The sequence below is a fragment of the Carassius carassius genome, chromosome 23 (assembly GCF_963082965.1).
Source record: "Carassius carassius chromosome 23, fCarCar2.1, whole genome shotgun sequence".
In the NCBI taxonomy this organism is placed as follows: Eukaryota; Metazoa; Chordata; class Actinopteri; order Cypriniformes; family Cyprinidae; genus Carassius; species Carassius carassius.
In genome coordinates, this window is record NC_081777.1 from 7,882,911 (window position 1) to 7,905,424 (window position 22,514).

The 22,514-nt window shown below is 36.3% G+C and overlaps 1 protein-coding gene across 1 annotated transcript; it reads left to right on the forward strand.

Annotated features, from left to right (window-relative positions):
- Nucleotides 1-1,255: 1,255 nt before the first annotated feature.
- On the forward strand, nucleotides 1,256-19,736 carry akt2 (v-akt murine thymoma viral oncogene homolog 2). Its single transcript, XM_059506136.1, has 14 exons — nucleotides 1,256-1,693; nucleotides 5,316-5,461; nucleotides 5,624-5,752; nucleotides 6,436-6,547; nucleotides 7,119-7,266; nucleotides 8,551-8,682; nucleotides 8,782-8,847; nucleotides 8,938-9,006; nucleotides 9,107-9,229; nucleotides 9,403-9,531; nucleotides 16,064-16,278; nucleotides 16,360-16,447; nucleotides 16,771-16,873; nucleotides 18,436-19,736. The coding sequence occupies exons 2-14, from the start codon at nucleotides 5,416-5,418 to the stop codon at nucleotides 18,513-18,515; spliced, it is 1,440 nt and encodes a 479-aa protein (XP_059362119.1). The 5' UTR covers nucleotides 1,256-1,693; nucleotides 5,316-5,415; the 3' UTR covers nucleotides 18,516-19,736.
- Nucleotides 19,737-22,514: the final 2,778 nt, after the last annotated feature.

Genomic DNA, 22,514 nt, shown 5'->3' on the forward strand with positions numbered 1-22,514 from the left:
CTTTCAAACTTGAAAGACTTTGGGCATGTGTTGGTGTTGTTTTCATGTTTATTAATGTTTGTTCATGAAACGCAGGGATTCCCAAATTAGTTTGTGAATGAATCAGTGTTTTTGGAACAAATAAGCGAAATCAACGAATCACTCTTCGCTGCGTCCAAAATTGCATACAGTGTTTCTTTTAAAGAATGACTTTGCGACCATGAAATATTATGTGTGTATGTATATGTATGAGTATATATATATATATATATATATATATATATATATATATATATATATATATATATATATAGTATTATCTATGTAGTATGAATGAAATCAAGACACAGATGGTGTCATTATCATGACGTGAACAGTTTGCTTTGCTGCAGTAGTAGGTAATCTTAGCATACTTTTTTAATGATATCCCTACTATTTTGTGAATACTGTGAATTCGTATATACTATCTCTTTACTGTTTTTCCCCTACTATATTTTGACTCAAGGAATACCTTTTATTTTGGTTATGAACTAATGAATTAGTTGAATAAAAAATTAAGTGACTCATGACTAAATGACTTAGATGTAAATTGCATTTCTTGATTTTTTAAAAATTGATTTCTATTATATTCTTACTTGTATATTCTGTTTAACACATCTGTTGTGATATTTAATTACACTTCACAAAAATAAGTGGGTGATACCAAGGAGCAATAATGGTATCAGATGATAACCATGGTAACATATATTCATATAATATACAGTAGTCAACATTTGAAGTGGATCAAAAAAGTTAATCAAAGTTGTCCTAAGACAAGAACGCATTTTGGTTTTAGGACAACTTTGATGAAAGGTTCTGATCCACTTCAAATGCTAGTGTACACACCTGTTTTTATACAGTCTATGGTACACACACACACAATGATAATTAATTGGTACTCCAATGCACTTCAGAAAATAGCAGCAAATAAATGTAGTACCATAGAGCTTTTTGATTATTTTTAAGAATATTTATAAAAGCAACCACAAAAATGATCACATTGGAGTATACAAATACTTTATTTTAACTTTTAGCTTTTAACTTTTAAAAATAAACGCTGCACATGAACTGTGGCAGATAACCAGTAGAGGGAGCTTCTATGCGTTGCTACAGTCTATGGTTACAATATTGAAATAGCAACCGACGAAACAAACCGGACATGTATGATTTTATTATAAATTCATAACCTCGCTAGCATTACATAACTGACAAACAGCAACATAAAAAAACGGACTCGGACGTTGCCCATGACGCCGCGGCGAGGCCGAGCGTGAGCTGAGGTCATTTCCTGTTTGTGTTCCCGTCGAGTCGCTAGACGGAGGCCTATCCGCGATACCACCACTACCATAACATCGCTCCAGACCTACGGGGCGGCCACGGCGAGCTTTTCAAAGGCATTAAACGCGTCAAATAAGCGTAGGGGGATGAGTTTGGGCGACCGGGTTCGAGTTTCGGGCCACTGAGGGGCGTTTTGTGAGGAAATTCGGGCGGTTGGGTGTTGTTATTTCTGGGGCAGCTGAGTGGTCGTTGGCAGAGTTCAATACACAGCAGCTCGCGAGAAGAATAAACACATATTTCACGTCTCTGAACACCCTTGTTTCACTCCACTTATATGGGCTTTTGAGGATTTTTACATTTCAGTTAACCAACACATCGCAGGAGAATAAAAGTGGAGGTAAGGGACTAAAACGTGCATCGATGATTGATGGCTAGCCTGATGTTTAGCCTAGCCCGAGTCTCTATATTTAAAGTGCAGTTAAATGTTATGTTTTGTTGCGCTTTGGGATACATTCCCCAAAAACCTGTTTATCAATATATATTTCAGGTTTACCGTACGTTACATATAAACCGCATCTCCCGTCGTAACGCATGTTTGTCACTTCGTTTTTCTTTATAAATTAGTTTATTAAATACAAGCACGCTTATATATTAATTTCAACCCATTTGGCTCTTCTGTTGATCTCTCCCGAGGGGTCCTTGCTTGCTGATCCATTGTAAGTGCATCATTGTGTCTTGGCGGAGATCTGTTAAGTTAAATGAGTGGAAGTGAGAGTATACTATCGATCAGGCCCTTTACACTCTGTACACAGGCATGATTGATCTATAGGGTGAAAATACTGTACATGCTTATTGATCAAACTGATGGCTTTTTGTCTTTGATTTTAATAATAGAGCTCCACGTGGATTTCATTGCAATTCTGTAGGCATTTTTAAAATATGTAAACTTTATTGAAGGTTAAAGTAGTCAGATGTTTGACAGATATTAAATAATGCATCTGTCAGGTTTGTGCGTGAGGCCTGAATGTTATTGAGGTTGAGAGGGGTCAGATTCAGGACATCTCTGTCTGGAATTATCCACTTGGTACAGAAAGCGTGCAATCATTAGTTTGCTGAAATGGTCACCACTCTTGTTTGTCTTTCTGCTGTGGACTTCAAAGTGCGTGTGTGTGAGAGAGAGTGTTGTTTTTGAAAAAGGGGAACAGGCAGACCACTGACCGATTGATACACGCACACTAGATGCATGTATATTTGCCAGCATAGAGTCAGATGGCCATCGTGTTTTTAATGCCAGTGCATGTGTTAAGCAGTTGTGTAATGGACTAGCAGGGGCGTCACAAGGTGGGGATTTTATTTTGCAGGGATAATCCAGTGTTGTGCCCATGGTGATGGGACAGCATGCCAGATCTGTGCCAGAGGCACTGCTATGCCAGGAAACTCCTCTGGCACAGACCGATCGTATACTCACAACAAACAAAAAAAAAAGAGAAAAAAAGATTTTTTTTGTGCTGTTTTCAAAGGCAAGAATCTCTATTACTAATGTATAGGTCTAGTGATACGCTGAACATGAAACCATCACATGCATTTTGTCCAGCACTGTTTGTACTACATATTTGAAAGATGCTACTTCAAATCATGTTTTTATTAAGGATATTTATTGAGAGATCAATGATCAGAAAATCCCACAGATTAAGACTAAAGAAAGGACCCGAGCCATATCAAGGCACCAGAAAATAAAATCAAGCTGAAACTGGGCTATTTGGACTTGGCCAAAAATGAACAAACAAAAATCTTAAGACCTTTTCTTGGTCACAACCGCAACAACAACAAAAGTTAAAATATACTGTGACAAACTGATGAAACGAATAAAATTTTAGGCTAAGTATTTTATTATTATTATTTTTTTAGAATATATCTGGATTATACTATATACTGACAGATATAATTTAATGGTCAACAGATTAAAAGAGAATATTTTGATAGTTTTGTCCCTCATGTTGTTCCAAACCTGTATAGACTTTCTTTTGCGAAACACAAAAGAATATAATGTGAAAAAGTTTCAGCTACTTTTCGACCATACAATGGAAGTGTGTGAAGGGGTGGAAAACAACACTGGAGCCCACTGACTTCAATTATTAACAAAAAAGAAAAAAAGGGTTGTTGGAATGTTGCAAAGTGATAACTAAACTTGTATTTTGTAACTAGTTTTTAACTCTTCCTTTAAGTATTTATTTTTGAAGTTATATCAATATATACATATTTTGTATTACTATTATATTTATAGTGAGTTGCAATGCCCAGAAATGCCTTTGCAATGACCCACAACATCATCTTATACGTGTACAAACTATGCTCAGATTTTCTTCAGGTGGGTGAACATTCTGTCCTCCAGTTATCAAGCATTGTTTTTTGCTGCAAAAGCTTGTGCTTTCTAATGTCGCCTCTGAAAACAGCAGGTGTCTCGTCCTGTTCGCCGTACAAAGTGGCACATTCACCTGTGATTCAGACTGCCTTTACTGCAGTCTAATTGGCATCTCCATGGTGATAGAACAGAGCTCTCTCATTTCCTGTCAAAAATGGTTTAAAAACACTTTGCGGTAAAAGATGCTCATCCTCGTCCCATGTTCATTAACTGTGTGTTATTCTCTGCACATGTGTTGTTTTTAAAACCCCAGCATTTACATTATATTATATATATTACGAGAGTAAAAGCCTTGGAAATAAAGACAGGGAATGTAGGTTCTGTGGTTATTTTCATTATACATTTTTTTTGGCACACATTTTATTTATCGAAGCACAACAACGTATGAATTAAACATGTTTGTAAATTCAAATTAAGTTGCACAGGAACAAAAAGAAGAACATTTGTATTTCTTCCCTTTTGTAACTGATGGCAGTCTAAACACATGCAAATCAATTGAGGTAAATGGTTTTAGAACAAATACAGTATAAGCATAATCCCTATCAACATTAGGGTGATACATTTAATTACGTTAAGCACATGATGAATATAATCTTATATCAAATATTCTCATATTTTGGTTTTGAATGTAGATACAATAAATGATTCTTTAAAGAATGAGGCATCTTTAAAAGATAATGTGATAATCTGTCTTGTCTTTTTGGATTGGTTGTGCTTTCGAATATCATGACAGATATGAGATTAATATTTAGAAATCCATTTGATTATAAAAGGTGATCAGTTGTCCACTCATAGACTGCACATAGATGACTTATTATTAAAGATGTCCTGGACAAAAAAAAAATGAACATGGATTATATCCATTAACATCCACCCGGATCGAGACCCTGATCCTTCATCAGCACTTTTATCCCACATATAAAGATTTCTGTTTGTGAATAATGACTCAGCACTTTAGATTCATTCATGCAGTGTATAATGGCACTGAAATTTTCCACAGTACATCTTGCACTCACCTCTTTGTCATGAGCGGTTCATTCATTACTTTCCTCCTGCCCCCAGTTAGAGCTCGATACTGGAACACGCATGGGACTTTGATTTATTCAGGAAGATGATAACAAATGAGCTGTCCCTCATCTGATAAATGTGAAATTGAGGCTTATTTGTTGCAGAGTGCTGAATCCTGTTTATGTCAAGTTTACATTGCAAACATTTCTAAACGGGTGGCATTCCTGCAGCTTTAGTCAGGTGACGTTTGTGCAAAATCTTTCAGTTGTTGAGTTCAGATGTCGGATACAGTAATGATACTAATAAATTCAAATGCAAAATGCTGTTACTAAAGGACTCATTCACCCGAATTCCTCATTTATTTATCCTCTTTACTTTAGTCTGTGGAACACTAAAAAGATACTATGAAAATGCCTTTTTTGCCATACATTGAAAGTCAGTGGGGGGTCTAATGTTGGCATTGTTCTTGTTTTGTTCATAAACGCTGTTTGCTAAAAATGAGCAACAGAAATTAATGAAACTTTAGTCTGTGGTGCTTCCTGTGTTATACTTTATTGTGGTTAACATTGGTTTATTTGCATGATCCCAGGTGAGTCTGACTCTGGTACTGAACGTCTGCCTGACCCGAGACTCGACACTCCCCCTTCCCCAACCTCCCTGCCCTACGCCCCGCACACCCCTAACCCAGCATGAACGAGATCAGCATCGTCAGAGAGGGCTGGCTCCACAAGAGAGGTAAGAAACACACACTCAATCTTTGTTACAGTCCATATCATATTTTTGGATTGTAAACAGAGTTGTCAAGGAAGAAGTCAAAGTCTCTGCCTTTTTGTTTTTTCCCTACTTTCTACCTTCTGCCATCTACTTCCTTGTATCTCTTCCTCCTTCTGTCTGCAGGTGAATACATTAAGACTTGGAGGCCCCGATATTTCATCCTAAAGAGTGATGGCTCTTTCATTGGGTACAAGGAGAAGCCAGAGACGTCAGACCACAATCAGCCCCCTCTCAATAACTTCTCTGTTGCAGGTCTGCCACACTTTACTGCCCCTCTCCCTACACGCCAGATTGTGTTTAGTATTCTAAAATATGTGTTTCCTTAAGGTAGTTTAGTTTTTGAGCTGTGGGTTTTTTCATTACTTACCAATTATCATTAACAGAAACAGAAAAGGCAAGCGATGCATGATTAGGCTTACTGTACCAAATAGAAAATTGGACCGTATCAATGGGTTTTTTTGTTTGTTTTTATACATTGATTTATATCTGCTAACATTGAATTTCTAATTATTTTTGCTCTTTTTGAGATTTTAAGGATCACTTTTCCCATCTAAGCACCTGAAGTTGCAGTGCTAAATTATGGCAAAAAATTAGTTTTTCAGACCAATGGAACATAGTAGTGTTTAAGAGAGCTTTCAACTACATGAAAGCACTGAAACTATAACATGCAAATTTAGCAAAAATGAAAGAATTTGACTTGATTTTTTGAGTTCAATTGAGTTCAGTTTTTCAATCAATGTTGGATTGTTTGTTTAAATATTCTAAACCTGGATATCAGGATATTCAGACAAGAAGAATCGACCTATTAAGAAAACAAGAAGCCATCTAATCGATATTAAATAGTAGTTGACTTTTAAGAGGTTTAGCAACTTTTGACACATTCAACAAATTTAAATCCAAAATACAGCTTTTCAGAACTTTAATATCCTTCACAGAGTGTCAGCTAATGAAGACTGAAAGACCTCGGCCGAACACGTTTGTCATCCGCTGCTTGCAGTGGACCACTGTTATTGAGCGGACCTTCCACGTGGAAAGCAACGCTGAAAGGTGAGGAGATGCGATGGAGGGTCCTGCTGGAATTAGTGTCCTCGTTGTGAACGAATGAGTGTCCAATCCAATCAGCTGATCTCCAGGTCTAGCATTAGCACTTTTAGCTTAGCGTAGATCATTGAATCTGATTAGACCGTTAGCATCTCGCTCAAAAACGACCAAAGAGTTTTGATATTTTTCCCATTTAAAACTTGACTCTTTTGTAGTTACATCATGTACAAGGCTGACGGAAAATGAAAAGTTGCTATTTTCTAGGCCGATATAGATAGGAACTATAAGAAACTTTGCTGCTGTACCGTGGGTGCAGTGATATTACACAGCACATGAAAATAGTCCCCAGCAACTCTGCTATTGCTGCAACTACACAAACAAGCTGGGGACTATTTTCAGGTGCTGTGTAATATCACACTTCATTATGTGACTAAATAGCTCAATTCTTCCAAAGGATGGCAATCGTGATCAGCTCAAGATGATAGACAATAACAAGAGGAACCATAATTTGCTTTACGTTTTTATGTTTCCTTGGATTTAATGAATGATTAATGATTTAATTTTGATGTCAATGCAGAGAGGAGTGGATACGTGCAATACAGGCTGTGGCCAATGGGCTCAAGTCCCGGGAAGAGGAGGAGCCAATGGACATCAACTTTGGCTCCCCTGGAGACAACAGCCTGGAGGGAATGGAGGCTGCCATTGCAAAGTCCCGCACCAAAGTCGTAAGTGCCTTAACCCCACGTGTTTGGATGTTTGGGTAACAGTCTTCACTTCTCTATAAGAAACTTTCTCAGTTGTCTGCAGTGTTTTTTTTTTTTCCATAAGTTTTATTGACTGTATTTTATTATGATAATGAACAGGCTGCATTGTCAAGGTAGCAATGCTTAACTGTGTGTGTGCAAGCCGTGCAGGCACGATCCCTTGATTATTTTCCATCTAAAAGTGGAAGCAACTACTCCTTATAGTCATAAAGATAATCGGAATTGTAAAAGGTTTTGCTTTTATTTGTGTACATTCACAATAACAATAAATCTTTGTGCTTTGGTAACATAAGCCTAAAGAAAAATAGGTTGCCATTTTCTGCCGTCTGGTTTCCTTTCGCGCAGCACAAAAATGAACCGAAACTCTGCATTCTAGGCTACTTTTTGCACAGTTTTTCTTTCAGTTTTCTTAATTTATTAAAGTTAAAATATATTTCTTGTATATACCTATTTATTTGTTCTAATTTAATTCAATTCTAATTTAAAATAATTTTGTTGTTTAACAGTTAATAATCAGTTAATGAGCATCGATTGTCAGTTCGGAAAAATAACCGAAATGAACATCCCTAATCTGTGCATATTTCTCTCTTGATTCAGACGAGACAACCTTTTTCACTGGAGAAGGAAATATTATGGATAGTGTATTTTAATCATAAGCAATGGTTTGAAGTTAAAAACCTCTAAATGATGGATTTGTTTAACAAGATATTACCGTAATTAATGGACTGAGGCTGACGGTCACTGTACCTTATCCATTACTTGGCATAATTGTTGGTAATATTGCACAAAGCAGTTAAATTGGGAGTTCACCAGTATGTGACAATTAGTTTATGGCGTTATTTTAATGTCAAATGTCGAGAGTGCATTATTGTAGCATAGAGAGATTTGTGAGTGCACTGGACACAGTTTTAGCGAAAGGAGAGACACATTTTAAGTGCGCGCATTCTCTCCGGGCGAGAGCAGTTTGTATCTGAGCACGAGAGTCAGGTTATGTGCGAGAGCAAATGAAATTCATATGCGAGCGGAGAGTTTTACACTCACGCATTATATAAATGTGGTTTCCCGCTACAAAAATGTGCTGTCAACATTTGTCATTAAAATAACGCCATATTTGTTGTTGATGTTTGTGTGACTAAAATGTTTAGTCTCTTTCTATTAATAAAAAATATAAAATTAAAAATTTATAAAAGCCTTTTTTAATATTGAGATGTAATGGCTGAGCAGATCTATTTTTAATATTTTTAGACAATGAATGACTTTGACTACTTAAAGCTGCTGGGTAAAGGCACTTTTGGAAAGGTGATTCTAGTGAGGGAAAAGGCTACTGGCATGTACTACGCCATGAAGATCCTACGCAAAGAGGTCATCATTGCTAAGGTGGGCGGCACACGAATCAGAACTTTAAAATGCTCCTGAATAATTAGTTTGAGAGTTATGACGAGTTGTTTCTTTTTCCTTTTTTGTGATCTATTTCAGGACGAGGTTGCACACACAATCACAGAAAGCAGAGTGTTGCAGAGCACACGGCACCCCTTCCTTACGGTATGTTCATTTCCATCAGGGTTTTTTATTAGTACACAATTCTCTTGCTTTTAGATTTGTTAATTCACATTTTTTTCAATCTCTCTACAGACACTAAAATACGCCTTCCAGACACGAGATCGATTGTGTTTTGTCATGGAGTACGCAAATGGAGGCGAGGTTTGTCACATCCTGTCACTCCTTACAAAAACAAACTAGAAAGGCCTACACCATTCCGTCTCTTAAAATTCTTTTTTGTCTCCTTTTTACGTGTTTCCAGCTGTTCTTCCACTTGTCTCGAGAGCGCGTGTTTACGGAAGATAGAGCTCGCTTCTATGGGGCTGAAATTGTTTCAGCATTGGAATATCTGCACTCTAAAGATGTCGTCTACAGGGACCTAAAGGTTTTCTGTGTTCTCAATGCTTTATGTTCGATATGTAATTATTGTAAAAATAGTTTGAATTGCTTTTTGAAAATTGTGTCATAGACCACAGACATGAAATCTGAGTTCCTTTTTTACCTCGAATGGCAAAACGCTATTTCCTAATTCTCTTACAATTGCATTTCTCTCTGCAGCTGGAGAATCTAATGCTGGATATAGATGGTCACATTAAAATCACAGACTTTGGCCTGTGTAAAGAGGGCATTACTAATGAGGCCACCATGAAGACATTCTGTGGGACCCCAGAGTACCTTGCTCCTGAGGTACTGCGAACTCACTTCATGAACTTGTTTTTTCAGTCGATTTTTGGATCATAGTTTGATAGATTAAAAAGTAGAAAAAAGATTGGAATTAGTCCCAGCTCTGATTTGCTCATTTTCTGGCATATTATAATGGAATCTCACAGTGTTTTAAAGCTGGAAACTGCCTTGTTGGTTGTGTGTTTTAAACCACATTGAAAGGAGAGCAGAAGCTAAAAAGCATCTTTGCAATGTTGTCAACAATGCATGTTAGGAAGTACTAGATGAAGGTTTAAGAAAATATTTTGCCCTGAGGCAAGTGAGTAGTTAAAGGGTTAAACAAAAATGTGTTGAGGCTGAATTTAGAAAGTATCATTTTATGTGGAATTTTGCATATTACATAAATTTAGTTTCTTTAAATATTAAAAGATGAAAATATTTAAAAATTGTTCATTTAAGCAAGTCTTATGAAGCAGAATGCTGCAAAACAAAAGGCTTAAAACTGTTTTCTGTTACATTTGATGTGATTCTGTAATCGGAGATACATATGGCATTTCATAAAGTTAAGGAAAAAAAACCCAGTTCACTAACAAATTCTTTCCAGTATTTTATTGAAAACATCACATATTTTAATAATTCAGTGCTTGCCAAACACAGATTACTTCCTTTTTTACTTTTGATGAAAACAGATATCTTTATGGTATTGTTTGTCAACTCTGTTATGGACAAATTAGGCAATGTGTAGAAATAACAATGAATCATAAAAGGAAAAATCTTTCTTGTATCATTAGACAAACGGTCCTTACATTCCAACATTTGGAACTGAGATATTTCACCTATGCATACCTTATAAAGAAAAAAAAAATACCCATGACTTCACAGAATTTTCCACTTGAAGCAAATGTTTTTAATCTGAAAATGTATTATATACAATATTCAGAAAAAAAGAAATGTTGTTGAAATATTATAAGGATGCATCATATATCTGTGTTTGAGGTTTTAAACAACAATAGTATTGTATTTTATTTTTTGTGAAAATAATTCATAAACACAGTTGACCCTTTAAAGGCACAATGTATTTTTTTTGCCGCTAGAGGGCGCATATTCAAAATAAACAAAAAACGTAGTTTGATAAAGCAGTGACTGAGTGTGGAATCATGGGAGCTGTCGTCTTCATCCCCACAGCTGATGCAGTCCAAAGGGACTTGGGCAGAAATCATGTTCATGGATGAGCTCATGATTTATTAACATAGTAGAATGAAGCAGGGTGAGACTGAAAGCTGGCGAGGCAAATAGAGTCTGCTGAACGAGCGCGACATACGGTTTAAAAGCAGCAGAGCTTTTATTAAGCTACAGTTGACCGCTTCCGCTCCTTCCAGGTGGCACATTTGGGGAAAAAAACAGCGCTGTTTTATCACACTAGATACGTTTGAAAGTTATATTATAATGCTACTCTGTGCGGTCGTCACAGGTCTATTAAAACGCACATATTAAAACGTCTTTGGTGTTTCCATATGTTTTCTACAAAACAAAACCGGAAATCGAGGGGTTATAACGTCATCGGCAGGCAACATAATGAAATCTCTAGATTTAAACATTCTTCTAAACATTTGGGATAAATCTTGGATATTTTAATAAAAAATCTTACATATTGTGCCTTTTAAAGGGGTCATATGAGGGCCCCAAACGGGAACAGAGTCGCGTGACAGACACAGTGATGAAGCTCGTATGTGTTTGCAGTACACAAGCCACGGTTGAGACTAGAGATGTTCCGATACCCTTTTTCTCTTCCCGATACTGATTCCGATACCTGGGCTCAGGGTATCGGCCGATACAGGGTACTGATCCGATACCTGGGTGTGTATCTGTATATACAGCTGTATATACTACTAGCCCTGTGTAAATTGCTAGAATTATTTTATGGTGTGCTTCAGACTTATCCCTTAATAAAACATGAACAAATACATGGTGAACTACTGTATTTATTACAGTATTTTTATTATCTGACATGAATTTGACAGTAATATTTATTTTCTTAAGCGAAAAAAGAACTTCAAATGCAGCCAAAAATCTAACACTGCAAACTAAAAAAGGTATTTTAGTTTTACAATATAACTGTATAAAAAACTGCAACAAATAAGTCTAGGAATATAAAAAATGATATATTAATCAGATAATCTCTTTACAACAAAACAAGTTAAAAACAAGCAACCGTCTAGGCATAATTATTGTTATTAATAGAGACGTATTATTATTACTACATAGAGACATAGCTAAATCTACTGTAGGCTACAACAGTAGCTTTATATTGTCAATTTACTCGCCATGAAGATCTTTGAGTGTCTGTGTTTATGATATGACAGTTTTCTCAAATGAAACGGTAAATTCTCATGAAGTGACGTTTATGCGTTCGTGTACTCACACACGGCAGAGACTACAAAACAGCGAGCTCCTGCGCATCTGCGCCCGTCACCCACAGAGATGTAGAATTTGCAGGTGTAATATTTAAATAGTATTTTGCAGTTTAATATTCACAGACACTAGTATATATTCGGCTACAGTCTGGAGCCCTGTGCTTAGACTAACACGGAAGCGACTGAAAGCAGTTGCGGGTACCGAATATACTCGGGAGTCGGTAACTTACTACCGGTACTACAGAGACGCTGGTATCATCACATTTGTACATTTTCAGCACCGACTTGGTAGTGAAGTGGCAGTACTTGTGGCATCCCTAGTCACCATTTTACTGTCTGGTTGGTCCAGTCTGAAATACTGCTAAACAGCGGACATACTGCTAACCACTGATCTATAATATAGAAGCGGCTTCACTGTCTGTTGGCAGTTTAGAACACGATGAGTGATCCAGTCATATATAGATCAGTGCTGCTTACGCGTTTTCATTTCTTCTTCGTTGCTCTAAACAGGGGTTGCTTGTGGCAACACAGCACAACTTCCTGTGTTTGCAATGCATTCTGAGCAGCGAAGAAGAACCGTGCAGCGGTTAGGCAAAGCTAGCGGTCATAACTAGGTCTTGAAAATGATATCGGATCGGTATATGGGTTCATGTACTCGCCGATGCCGATGCCAAAATTTGTTGTGGTATCGGTGATATTCCCGATACTAGTATCGGAATCGGAACAACTCTAGTTGAGACAGCTGAATCCACTGTGATGTGGATTCAAACACATGCAAAACTCCGCATTTGAACATTCAATATGAAATACTTACAAATTGTAAGTAACTGTACAAATTGTCAAAATAAACTGATTTTGCTTTCGCCCCAATTACACACAACATCTCCCTGACATGGCTGCTTCAACACTGTGGTTACTGAAACCACGCCTTCTTTCTTTGTGTGAACATTTGAAATCGCATCATATGACCCCTTTAAGTAACAGTTTTAAAGTAACAGAATGATCCGGTGGAACTGACAATTTTATTTTTGCCAGAAACTCCACTTGCTAGCATAAATGCTAAGAGCACATGGCACTAAAGAAATCATGATTAAAATACCTTTAAATAACCCAGTGTGTGATCAGTAATATATTTTGTTTTCCTTTTGATCTTGTGAGAACTGTTTGACGTTCTCTTTAGATTAAAATATTTTCTCAGAGAGAGCACACAGACTTTTCAGTGCTTCAGATGTTATCAGTGAGGGAAAGTGACATAATATCCAAAGATTTATGGACACACATTTTTATAAGAAAAAAGTTATTTTTAAACAATTTAATGTAGAATTAAGTCAATTAGTATTTAGGGCTTTTATAAATACAATGAATGAAATATTGCAAAAAGAAATGTACAGTAAAATATTTTGATTACACAATGATACACGATGGACTAATTTGGACATAAATCATGATCTTTAGCTATTAAAGACATATTTTACACAAATGATTACATTGTTATTGTATATAACATCTTGTAATTCATAAAAAGTAAAAAAAACTTAAATAATACAAAATATAACCATTTGAAAAAAAGCTGAAAAAATAATGACTTCTGACAGCAAATGTATCTGCAATTATAGAATCACCATTTGTATACAATTTGTATGTTAATTCAATTGTCTTTAAGTCATAAGGTTGGTTTAATATTTGGCAGGACTGCTGTTTTAACTAACAGAAAATATGCATGTTGTTCCAAACAAGAAAAAAATAGTCATTGTGATTAATCCCACCTAACATAAAAAAAATTTTTTAATATACTTTTATATTGAAATAGTTGTACATTCAATGTTTAAATTAATGTACAGACAACGTAAAGACAGTATATTTTTAACTTTTGTTTAATGTTAACTTTTTATTTATTTTTATTTTTTTATACGTGAAGGCCAGTATCACCGATACCAATACTACTGATGTCTTTATAAAATAGTTTTTTCCCCCTAATGTTTAACCATTGACTATATTCTTTCATCATTACAGTATAATTGAGATATATACATTTTAACATTTATTAGACTAATAATTTTTTTTAATAAGGATAAAAAAAGACTTCTAATTTAAGTGAAATTTAAAACAATCTTTACATAAACCCATTATAAGAAATATCATATTTACCTGTGGCCTTCAGCAGAAATATACCGAATTTGAAGTGGTCAAACACTGAATTCAAAATTAAATAGATTATTCACTGAATTCAAAATTAAAGCCATAAAAGTTATTTATTTTCTTCTTTTTTTTTCATTTTATTTTATTTTTAATTTTTTTGATTAACAAACATCACAGCAGCCGGGTTATGTTGTTTTGGCTGCTATTTCCATAAGCGCTGCCGTTGCTGAACATGCCGCAGATCTGACATGCATTGTATTTTCTCGCAAATCTCTTTACCTTTTCTGATCCACTTCAGTTCTTAATGTCTCTACTAGTTTAATCGGGTGTGTTAGTTGAAGGGAGACAGTGCTGGGATGCTCCGGGACAGTTTTGAAAACCATTTCAGAGACATGTTCTTTAATGTGACTCATATATAATATTAGGGGTGTGCGATATGACTATTTTTGATCGTGGATGATATGATGTCTCCATGAACTGCTTTTGAAGAAATATCGTAGTATCATGCTACAGCGCATATTTTATCAGCTGCAATTTTGGTGCTTCCGTCGTATACTGTACAACGCCACATTATTTGCATGTGCTTTTAAATGTTTCATTCGTGCACTGGTCTGACCTGTGCTTTTTCTGAGTGCTGCATACATTACTGTCAAGGGATAGATCACCCTAAAATGTAATTTTTTATTTATTTATCATTATTTACTCACTGTTACATTGTCCCAAACCTGTATTAATTTATTTCTTGTGCTGAACACAAAACAGGATGTTTTGAAGAATGTGGGTAACCAAACAGTTGCTGGTCCACGTTGAATTTGATGGTAGCAAAAAATACTATAGAAGTCACTGTGGACCAGCAACTGTTTGGTTTTCCACGTTCCTCAAAATAGCATTCATGTTCCGTAGAAGAAAGAAGCTCATTCAGGTTTAAAACAACATTTGAGTGAGTGAGGTTTTTTTTTTTTTTTTTATACCTTGAAAGGCTTTGTCTTTTTAAAATAGAGAAATAAGTTTGTCTGTAATGCTCAGACAACTTGCAATATAATAAAACCAACATGACAAAGAATTGTGATAAAATTGTGAATTGTGTGTGATCTTTCTAAAAATGTAAAAAAAAATAACAATTATATATTTTTTCCATATCGCCCACCCCTATGCATGCACAGTTTTCAGGCAACTTTAATTGTATTTTTGAAATTCTTCAACTTGTAGAGATTTTCGACTATCATATCTATCACGCTTATGCGATCATGAGCTATGCTACATGGTATTAAGGTTTTTATACATTGCGGTTTAAAAACAAGTAATTTTTAAGCTATTGAAATGTAATCAGCAGCAAAAGAAAACTCATTTCATTATATGCACGTGCCATCTGACAGTCCGTTTCTGAGCACTGACAAAGAGGTGGTGCACGTGAAGACGGCGCTCCTAGAGCGCGGGAGTATTGAACAGTTATATTTGCGATTTTAGAGGCCTTGAACAGTTAAATACACACACTTGTATGTGTTAAAATTATTGTCTTTGTCAGTATAATCATAAACACAGTAATTTAGGTCTTAAGTGAAAGCAAACCGCTGAGAAAGAAAAAGTGTAATAGTATATTGTATCTGGGTAGCTCTTAAAGTGACAGCATTCTAAAATTCCTCATGGCTGTCATTCATGTTAACCAAATAATAAGAGACAAGATAATCATATATATATATATATATATATATATATATATATATATATATATATATATATATATATATATATATATAGTGATTTATATTGTTACTGTGAACATAAAATTAATCGTATCGTGATTGTACACAAAAAGGTGAACCTGGTAATTATTATTTCTTTCCGTATTTAGTTGTCACTCAGGATTATGCTGCAGCATCAAAGTAAAATAGTTTGCAAAAGCATTATTACAGAATGTCTTATTTAAGCTTGTTGTTTTCTCCTTTTTTTTATTGCCATCTCTAAACAGAAATTTTTCATCTTTTTCTCTTTTTTTGCTGTAGGTATTAGAAGACAATGATTACGGCCGTGCAGTGGATTGGTGGGGTCTTGGGGTGGTCATGTATGAAATGATGTGTGGTCGGCTGCCGTTCTATAACCAGGACCATGAACGTCTGTTTGAGCTCATTTTAATGGAGGAGATTCGCTTCCCCAGAAACCTCTCGCCCGAGGCAAAGGCCTTGCTTGCTGGCCTGCTCAAGAAAGACCCCAAACAGAGGTAAGAAGAGCGTCTGTTTCCACTTTTGTTATGAAAGAGGATCTTGCGTATGTTTTAATAAATGTTTTGGTGTTTTTTAAGGCTCGGAGGAGGTCCTGAGGATGCCAAAGAAGTGATGACACACAAGTTCTTCAGTTCCATGAACTGGTATGATGTCCTTCAAAAGAAGGTAAGAGTTTAAGGCAGTGGGAGCGGATTCATTGGATGTAATCCGCACACAAATTAGAGAATGTACACTACTAATCACTTTGACAGATGCTCTCAAATCGCGTTTACATTCATGTTCCAATATTGTGTCAGTGTGATTGATTGCAGCATGATTGGAAGACATGTATCCTCAAACCCTACATGTTTTTTACTTCATTAGACACTTAACAGTAATCAGTCATTTATGCTGATCTCTGCATGTGGTTAATGAGGGATGTGTGAAAACCAAATGTTCTCTAGAGCTTTTTGTTAGACTCACCTCTCACCCTCCTGTTTTTTCTGCAGCTCAGCCCACCCTTCAAGCCGCAAGTGACCTCAGAGACAGACACACGCTACTTTGACGACGAGTTCACTGCACAGACAATTACTGTCACGCCACCTGACCAATGTGAGTACTTCAGTTCTTCCTCCTTGCCTGTCTGCTTGTGACGTCACGTATCTTTGTGTCTGAGAAAACGGTTAACAAGTAGAAAATGACTGCAAATATTTTAGCCCTAAAAAACTGCACAAATTGTGCATGTGTCAAGCTTATCCCTCTGCACTCATCTGCGGTTGAGTATACTTTGAAAGCTGTGCGGACGCGGCTGGGCACGAGATGGAACAGAACGTTGAAAGTGAAGTATACCCAGGCCTCAAGTTGAACCGAATCAAAAATGCATTGTTGAGAAAAACAAAAAGTTGCATTGGTGTATAACTCGCGTGATAAATGATATTATTACTTTCAGAAGTAATGTAAAATATCTGTAAATGATGTACAAACATAAGCAATACGAAGATTATAGTGGCATTCATTATAAACAACATTTAGGCTATTATAAAGGCCAAACCTGCTTAAAAGGATAGTTCACCTAAAAATGAAAATAGTCATTAAAGGGATAGTTCACCCAAAAATGAAAATGTTATGTTTATCTGCTTACCTCCAGGGCATCCAAGATGTAGGTGACTGTTTCTTCAGTAGAACACCAACCAAGATTTGCAGTCTGTCAGTCTTATAATGGAGGTGAATGGGAATCACAGCTAAATACATACAATAAAAATCGGTTGGTCTGTGCAAGAAACCAAACAGTATATACAGATTTTTTTTTTTACCTCTGATTCACAGAGTCTCCGAACTGTTCGAAGTGTCCTGAACGCATTCTCAAGCAGGTGTGTGAGGCGTCGTCATCGTTTTCCTGTACGGTGGATCGCAGACTTACAAGTGCATTACCGCCACCTATCTATCAATTGGACTATTGACACTTCTAATTGAGTTTGTAGATAGAGTGTCAATGGTCCACTTGATAGATAGGTGTCAGTAATTCACTTGTAAGTCTGTGATCCGCCGTAAAGGAAGAAGACGCCTCACACACCTGCTTGAGAACGCACTCCGGAGGACACACTTAGGAGACTTCAAACAGTAGCACATTGTGTGAATCAGAGGTAAAAAAACGATATAAACACTGTTCAGTTTGCACAGACCGATCGTTTTGTGTCTTTACACATCAATGTATTGTCACGAGCCGCAGGATTTAATTTGGTTTTCTTTAGTTTTAGTGTATGTTTTAGCCGTGATTCCCATTCATCTCCATTATAAGACTGACAGACTGCAACATTTTGTGTTAAAAATCTTCGTTTGCGTTCTACTAAAGAAACAAAGTCACCTACAACTTGGATGTCCTGGGGGTAAGCAGAAAAATATCAAATTTTTCTTTTTGGGTGAACTATACCTTTAATTACTCGTAAAACCTGTCAGACCTTTGTTCATCTTCAGAACACAAATTAAGATATTTTTGAAGAAATCTGTGAGCTTTCTTACCCTGCGTAGACAGCAACATAACTGACATGTTCAAGGCCCAGAAAGGTAGTAAGGACATTGTTAAAATACTGACAGAATTTTCATTTCTGGGTAAACTCACTGTTTAAGAGGAATAAATGATTAAATGAGATTATTTGGTTTTCTGTTGCTTGCAGATGACAGTCTTGATGTGGAGGACCCAGATGCACGCTCACACTTCTCACAGTTCTCTTACTCAGCCAGTGTGCGAGAGTGACCCCTCCCCACCCTCTCACCCTTACCAGCAAACCGGACGCCCCTCACATACACAATCGCAAACGCATACAAGGACACGTGCACCAGCAACCCAAGCCTACCGAGGAGTGGGTTCTAGGGGGGAGGGCGGCATCTGTGAACGATCCTGAACAGGTGGTACCCTCTGGTCAGTCCTGGTTTCCGATTGGCCTTTCATTCAGCCAGTCGTAGCCTGACACTACACACTGCAACACAATCCATCAAAGAATCACTGAATAAATCTCAACCAATCAGGTACCATCGAAAACACCGCTCAGCACCAGCAGGTTTCAGGACACACGCTCACACTCAAAACACTGGACTACGGGACTAAAGCCTCTTGTAAACACAGATATCAAACACACTCTAAATCATCTTGTGGGGACAAGAGAAATCAGTTTGGACTTATTTCCCACTGATTGTTACAGTTTTAAAGCCATATTTCTGCAAATGTACAAGTGCTCTTTCTGGAACTAGATGTTACCAATAGTGTTTTTACAGCGGGAGGACGACGATAGGGTAACACAGAAAGGAATAGTGCTGTTTCTCTGCCTGGGTTGTGTACCGAATGCTGTGCGTGTGTGAGCGCATCAACGGATGCGTGTTCTTCAACTGTCTTTTTGTGTTTCCATTTTGTACAAGGGCATAATGTTATGTTGAGGAGTTGAACGGGGTGGGATTGTTAGGGGTTTGGAGACTGGAGAAATGTTTGTGCTTTAAAGGGAAAAGAGAGAGAGGAAGACAGCTCTAGTGTGTTAACAGAGAGTCTGTGGTTTCTTCCACATCAGCAACATTGAAACCAGCTTTCTGGAGAGGTGTTTTTCCAGTTTTCATCTGCAGCCCCAGAGGCTCTGTGTTCTAAGGTTAGTGTATCATAGAAACTGTCCATCATGTTGTTTTCATTCTCTCAAATGTTTTGCAGGCATTGATGTTAAAATTTAGAGACGAACGTACAGGCAACAACCATAACGGAAAAAGGATTTGAATGTTCTGTTATTTAACTGCAAGAGCTACTGCATCACCATGACCGACTGGTTCAAGTAGCAAACAGTGGAAACAGCCTTGACACTTTTCTTTTCATTTTTTTTTTTTTTTTTAATTCGTGTAGTCAGAAAAAAATGGTTAGGATGTTTGAAAGAAAATGTTCAACTTCATCTCCAGCTGTGTAACGTAGGTGAGCTTCTCCAGACAGAAGCTGTCAGAACGCACTGCTTAGATGTGTGAGGTGTTTTCTTCTTTTGCCTTTTGAAAGATCATTCATGTGCAAGGAACATCAAACTATTTTGTTTGTTTTATTCCTTATTTTATTTGGATAATTTTTTCTTCATTCGCCCACTCACTGAAATTAAATTGTCTTGGTAAAAAAAAAAAAAAAAAAAAAAAAAAATATATATATATATATATATATATATATATATATATATATATATATATATATATATAAAATATATATTACAATAGTAAAGTTTTTTTTTTTTTTTTTCTTTTGTCCATTTTTCCATTTGTGTGAATGTGTGGTTCACTTGTGCATGTGTGGGTGTGATACAAGGTAGTCACAGTATATATTTGCAAGGGGAAATGAAAAGCTTCCTTTGTCGAAAAAATGACGAGCATTCGTGTTTAAACATGATATATCACCGTCCCTCCTCCATAAACTTTCTCATACACAAACGTCCTCACAGGTACCAACAGCACGGCCAAACTGAAGTACTTCTGCGGGTCTTAAGTGCATCAAACCCAAAATACGCAACTCACTAGGTTTGGAAACAGCCCTTATTGCCTTGACTGAGAGAAACCACCAGATGGTGCCATTTGCAAGTGTCATTAAATAATACATTGCTCCGGACACATGCACACTAGTTCACATCATGATGCTCAATTATAGTTTTTTAAAAGAAACTCTTGGGTGGACACATGAGGAGAGAAGATCTAAAATGACCTGCTGTAGTGCTTTCACCCATTTTTCTTGTGTGTATATACCTACATTTGTAGGACAAATCAGCTTTGAAGTGAAAATATTTTGCAAATTTAACCATCGACTGTTCTGTTCTGAATGTGATTAACAATCACGAATGTCATCATTGATGCTCGGTTTGCTTTTTTAGTGCAGGGGATGCAAACGTTGGGGGAAACTTGAAATTTCATCAAACTATTTTTTTTTTTTTTTGGCTACAGAGTGCTATGGGGGTATGCTTTGCTATTAGGACATACATGCAAGTAAATTCTTTTACCAAAAACTATGATGTCTGCCTCTTTTACTAACACAACAGCATGTCAAATTAACCACGTGGACAGCAGATTTTGATACACTGTGTTATTTGGCTAGGGTTGAGCCTAAAAATGTGCACAGTTTTTGTTTTATTGAAGACTTTTATACTTTAAACATTTAATTGTTCAAATATATTGGAAATGTGTGTATATATAATTGAGTGCGTTTCAGCAGTGGTCTGAATAATAATGTACAACAGTCATTTTAAGAATGAGGATTGAACTTTGTCATCTTTATAGCTTAGGTACCAGAAAAATACATTAACTTCTATGATCTCAGACATGGAGTCAAAAATTGAGAACCAGTGCTGCTGTTGATTCACAACCAAAAATTTATTTGTATTTTCTTTGGGCATGTCAGTCACAGTGCTGATTTCCTATACAACAAACCCCGAAACTGCATTACTAACCCCCTACGCTAAGTCTTAAACTCTAACCTTAAAGTGATAGGTTAGCAAAAATTAAACTTTTTTTTTTTTTTCACAAATCCTGGGTATGTCATGTCTTTCATACCTGTGACTGACTGACTAAAGTGGAAAATGACCAAAGATATTATAAATATGGTTTGTTGTCACCAAAACTTTTTGGTTAACAACATTCAAAGTGATATGCTCATGTGTTCTTTAGAAGGAAGTAAATCATACAGGTTTGGGGTGACATGAAGGTGAGAAAATGACCGAATTTCATTGAGACTAAACTCTTCGTTCGTTTCCTGTAGCGTTGGGCAACACATCTTGGTAGACAGTTTGCAATAAGAGGCCAGAAAAGTTAAATGTACATATAAGGAACAGCTGGAGGACCAATTTGTAACTTATTACATCAATTGGCAACATCACTGGGTATAAAAAGAGCCTCTCAGAGTGGCAGTGTCTCTTAGAAGTCAAGATGGGCAGAGGATCACCAAATCCCCTAATTTTAATGTTAATTAATTCATTACAGTGTTCCTGTGGCTCAGTGGTAGAGCTTTGCATTTGCAGCGCTAAAGGTTGTGGGTTCAAATACCAGGAAACACTTAATAGGTAAAAAAAAAAAAAAATGTTAGCCTGAATGCACTGTAATTTTTTTATAAAAGCGTCTGCCAAATGCATAAAAGTAAATGTTAATATTCCTGTGATCAAAGGTGTATTTTCAGCATCATTACTCCAGTCTTCAGTGTCACATCCTTCAGAAATCATATAGACTGATTTGTTGATTATCGATATTTAAAACCCGAGTAAAAAAAAAAAAAAAACGTATTCTTTGTTGAATAGAAGGATCCAAAGATCAGCAATAATGTGAAATAAAACGCTTTAGCAACATTATACACTATATCATTTAAAAGCTTAGAATCAGGCTAGTAAAATATTTCAAAATGTTACTGTTTTGCTGTTTATGATCAAATAAACGCAGGCTTGGCGAACAGAAGAGACTTTAAAAAAACATTAACAAGCTTACTGTTCAAACACTTTTGACTGGCAGTGTATAGGTATAGGCAACTTTATTTTTTCTCTAATTTCTAGCTTTTAATTGGCTTAGAAATCTATAATTACTGGCCAATAACCAATAATGATTTGTTTATATACTACTATTTTATCACATAAGGCGGCAGAATAGTTTCTATACTGTAATACATGCTATGTCAATTAGCAGTGCATTTGTTCATATCATTTATCACCTGCTGGAGATGACTTGAAAATCCATATATTGTCGCAATCGTATGTTTAATGTCTTCGTC

Bases quoted from the DNA above. Each gene is read 5' to 3' on its own strand.
- akt2 (XM_059506136.1), top strand. From the start codon at position 5,416: ATGAACGAGATCAGCATCGTCAGAGAGGGCTGGCTCCACAAGAGAG. The intron at 5,753-6,435 runs GTCTGCCACACT...TATCCTTCACAG, and splicing joins CAATAACTTCTCTGTTGCAG to AGTGTCAGCTAATGAAGACT. The intron at 16,874-18,435 runs GTGAGTACTTCA...TGTTGCTTGCAG, and splicing joins TGTCACGCCACCTGACCAAT to ATGACAGTCTTGATGTGGAG.